At 40.7% G+C, this 3,860-nt stretch overlaps 1 protein-coding gene across 1 annotated transcript in view; it reads left to right on the forward strand.

Annotated features, from left to right (window-relative positions):
* Positions 1–1,062: 1,062 nt before the first annotated feature.
* Chmp2b (charged multivesicular body protein 2B) overlaps positions 1,063–3,860 on the forward strand; it is a 33,973-nt gene continuing 31,175 nt past the window's right edge. Inside the window, exon 1 of the mRNA XM_010602880.3 lies at positions 1,063–1,371. Within this exon, the coding sequence (XP_010601182.1) occupies positions 1,338–1,371 (34 nt within the window). The 5' untranslated portion in view covers positions 1,063–1,337. The remainder of the gene's footprint in view (positions 1,372–3,860) is intronic.

Genomic DNA, 3,860 nt, shown 5'->3' on the forward strand with positions numbered 1-3,860 from the left:
TAGGTATAAATAATACGAACATTAGTATTGGTATGTCTTCCATTTCAAAAATCATATCTATATTTTTATTATATTTGCTATTATTATTATATTTTGATGCTAAGAATTAAACCTAGGGCTGTGCATGCAAGCACTCATCACTAAACTACATCCCCAGGTAGACTTTTATTTTTATCCTGTGTAAACCGGGGTTGCTAAGATGTACGTTGGGACGAAAATAAGTTCAGAGAAATTTTAAGCTTCTAAATAGTGAAATAATACATTTAAAAAGAGATATGTACGTACAAACATTCATGATAGTATTATCCATAGTTGCATTTTGACATGCAGGAATTCTTTAAATAATTCATTACGCTTTTTCTTTAAGGCAATTTTTTACATATCAAATACCAATATACAACTGTGTCACATTCTAATAGGTTCACTGTATAGCCATGAATTTTTCCTGAGCAATTACAAGAAAACGGGAAACAGCGTTGGAGACATTTTGGTGTGCACACAAATAATGTATGAATTTTACGTATGTTTCCAGCCGAGAAAAGTATTGCGTTAGAACCTTGCTCCCATGCCCGCCTCCCCCAGCTGTTCCCAAACGCCAGTCACCAGAGCCAGGAGACCCACACCAGTGGTCGGAGCTCCGGTCCCAGCGGCCGGTTAAGGAACGCCTGGACCCCAGCGGTCACGCGGGATGGGCGTGGAGGTCGCGGGGCCAGGCAGCGCTGTAAAAAGGGCGTGAACTTCACTGGCAACAGCGTTGCCCTGAACTGTGCACCAAATCAACTCAGAGTGAGTCCAGGCGGGTGCGGGACGACTCACATTTTTCCGAGGACTAGGGACCCTTAATTCAAGCTGCCCCCAGGTCTATCAGGAAAGCGCTAAGCAAAGCTTATGTGTGTTTGCAGTCAGCACCGAACTGCAGCACTGAAGCTTCGGCCACTGCCCGCAGCATCCCGCGCTCTTCTAATCCGGAAAGCCAGAATCTCTGCCGACCTCGACCAAGCAGGCGGACAGAGCGGGCAGCCGTGAAGTGAGGGCAGAGGCGGCGGCTTCAGGCGCACAAGGCGCATGCGTATGCGCAGAACGCGCAGGCGCCACCTAGAAGTGACTTCTCCAAAAACTCTTAGTTCCCGGTCACCTGAGCTCCGGGCGACAGCCTGTGGTGGCCTCGCGGATACACTTCCTCCGTGGGTCCGGTGTGGAGACACTCCCCTCTTCCTCCTGCCCATCTTCTCTGCCCACCCCCGATCCTCCCTGAAGGCCTGTCCTTTCCCTCTTCTCTTTTCCCACTCTCGGGCCGGAACGGGCCGAGCCGGGCCGCCCGGGTGCGGTCCCTGACCATGGCGTCTCTCTTCAAGAAGAAAACCGTGGACGGTGAGTGTCAGGCCGGGTTGACAGGGCCCAGTTCTGCGTTTCTCCCGAAGTCTTTTGAGGGCTTTTGGCTGCGATTCTGGCTGTGGTCCCTGGGGGCGGGACTGGATCGAGTGGCCCCACAGGTGACCGCCCTGGCTACGTCACTTCTCTGCTTCCCTGGGTCCCGAACCTCCCACCTCCGCCGCACCTGGTTCGTCTGGGTTCTTCCCCCAGTAGCACCCCTCCCGCCCCTTCGCCAGCGTATTGAGGAGGCAGGATACTTATGACCCTTGAGTGTTACTAGACTTGGTGATTTGATGAATTTCTTATTGATTTCCTCTTCTTAGTTTGTTGTTCCTTTGCTTTGGAGATATATTTCCAGGCATCCGAACCCGAAACCTGTGTGTTTGGGTGAGGGGACGGATGGGAGACTCCAGTCACAAAATGAACTTAGGTCTGGGCTGGTTGTCGTTTTAGGAAGATACCGTCAGTGGAGATGTGAAACAAATATTTCTTGATTCACTCCAATAGAAAAAGAAAAAGAATCCAAGGGAAATGCCTGGTTTATTTTTCATAATGGATTTTACTCCCTTATGATTATCTTTTGCTAAAGTAGGAGATGTGGTATGTATTATTTGCATAGAAGTTTACATGTTAAAGACACTTGTATGGTTTCAGACATTTAAAAAAAGCAAATACACTGAAATGCACAAGTTTTGTGGTGTCCCTATGCAATGCCTTAATGTACATTTATTAGCTTAGATTTAATATTTTCGTTGACTACCAGGTAGTAAATTCATTCAAGTTATTTAAAATCCATTCCCATTACCTGCTGAGTCTAGGTTGTTCCTGGTTCAACCAAAGAATCACTTCTTTGTAAGAGTCTAATCTGCCACAAAAGGAGAGGGGAAGCTAGACAGTGATTGGTACAAACACAGTGCTCACTCCTGACTTGGGGATAACTCCTTCATTCCTTTGTGTTGACTGTTCCAGTGCCAGCAAAATTATTTTGGGGAGGATAACAAAGGCATCTTCTTTATCCTTCTACTTACACCCTTCCTTTCAATACATAGTGCTGTTTTGTCCCTAATTTATCACACAGCATAATGCATTTTTACTTATTCTGAGTCATTGGATTTTTTTTTCGGTTTATTGACTTTTTACTAATTGAGAAGTACCATTTGTAATACCTGGAAGAGCTACTCACTTTGTATATAATATAATATAGTTATGTCAAAAGGATTTTATGTGTTTTTCCTGAGAATGCTGTTAATCTCTGATATGGCATTTTTTTTTAATGCATCAGTATTAGTATTATCACTCTGTTACTATATAGTACTCCAGAGGGGAGAAGGTTTATTTTCTTAGTGATTAAGTTTTGTATTCAATATACAAAATGATTTTATCTTGATTAGTATTTTATAGTGAGAATTTACTAAGCAGAAAGAATGGTTTCATCTTACTTTGATATAAATTGGATTTCTTTAAAACTGTAAAACCCAAACTAGCAAGCTAGTTTTAATTGCTTAGTATTTATTTGATATTTTCAGACATAAATTTCAGATCTGTGTTTCCTGGTGTTTTTGGAAATCAGGTAATTATTGTATTTGAAGTGTAGAGGACAGAGGGAAATATGATGACGAAAATGTACCATGAGGATATTTAACTGTATATTCATTTGCAGTAGGGGTAATCTTTTCAAGAGAAATAATTTTGCTGAGTAGACATATTTGTGGGGAAAAAAAAAAAAAGTCTTAAGGATTTCTGCTGTCAGCTGTGCCCCTGAATTCAAGATCCAAGTGTAAAATTTCTGTATGCAAATTTAGCCACCATGTACATTTACTGTAACTACCAGGAAGCATATTTGATGTTTTCTCAAATTATCTTGTCATTGCAAATCATTTGCTCACATCTTAATTACTCACATCAGATCTGCACAGTATTTTCATTATTTTAACACAGCTTTATTGATGTTTTTACTCCTTGTTTTATTAAAAGGATGGTTTGTTGTTTGGTTTAAAAGTGACAGCAGTTGTCTTAGCAGTAATGAGGCTATATATTATGAAATTTAATGTATTTTTATGCATTTCTCTCAGATTCTTGGGCATGTTGATTATCGATCATAAGATCTTTACTGTATGCTGACTTTTTATCTGTTCCAGCAATAATGAAATTCTGATATATAAGGGAAATATCTAACTGCTTATAGTTCTGGGGAATAATTGAATCTTTTTGTCTCTTTAGAATGGCTGAGAGAGTTATATACTATATCATTAAAGACTGCTGCATGTGTAAATTAAAAGGCGAGACAACATTACAGCTCTTATTACTATTCCGAGTTATGTTTAATTCATTTTTGACACAAAGATGAACAAGTCTCTGCAGTGTAGAGTTTGTTACAGAAATTAATGAGAGATGTATCTCAGTGCAGTTTTTTCCAATTTGAAATTATAATTAAGTACTTGTTTTTCCTTTTACTGACTTGTATATAAATAAATATATATATGTAA

Source organism: Fukomys damarensis, unplaced genomic scaffold (genome assembly GCF_012274545.1).
Source record: "Fukomys damarensis isolate Sample0158 unplaced genomic scaffold, DMR_v1.0_HiC HiC_scaffold_24, whole genome shotgun sequence".
In the NCBI taxonomy this organism is placed as follows: domain Eukaryota; kingdom Metazoa; phylum Chordata; class Mammalia; order Rodentia; family Bathyergidae; genus Fukomys; species Fukomys damarensis.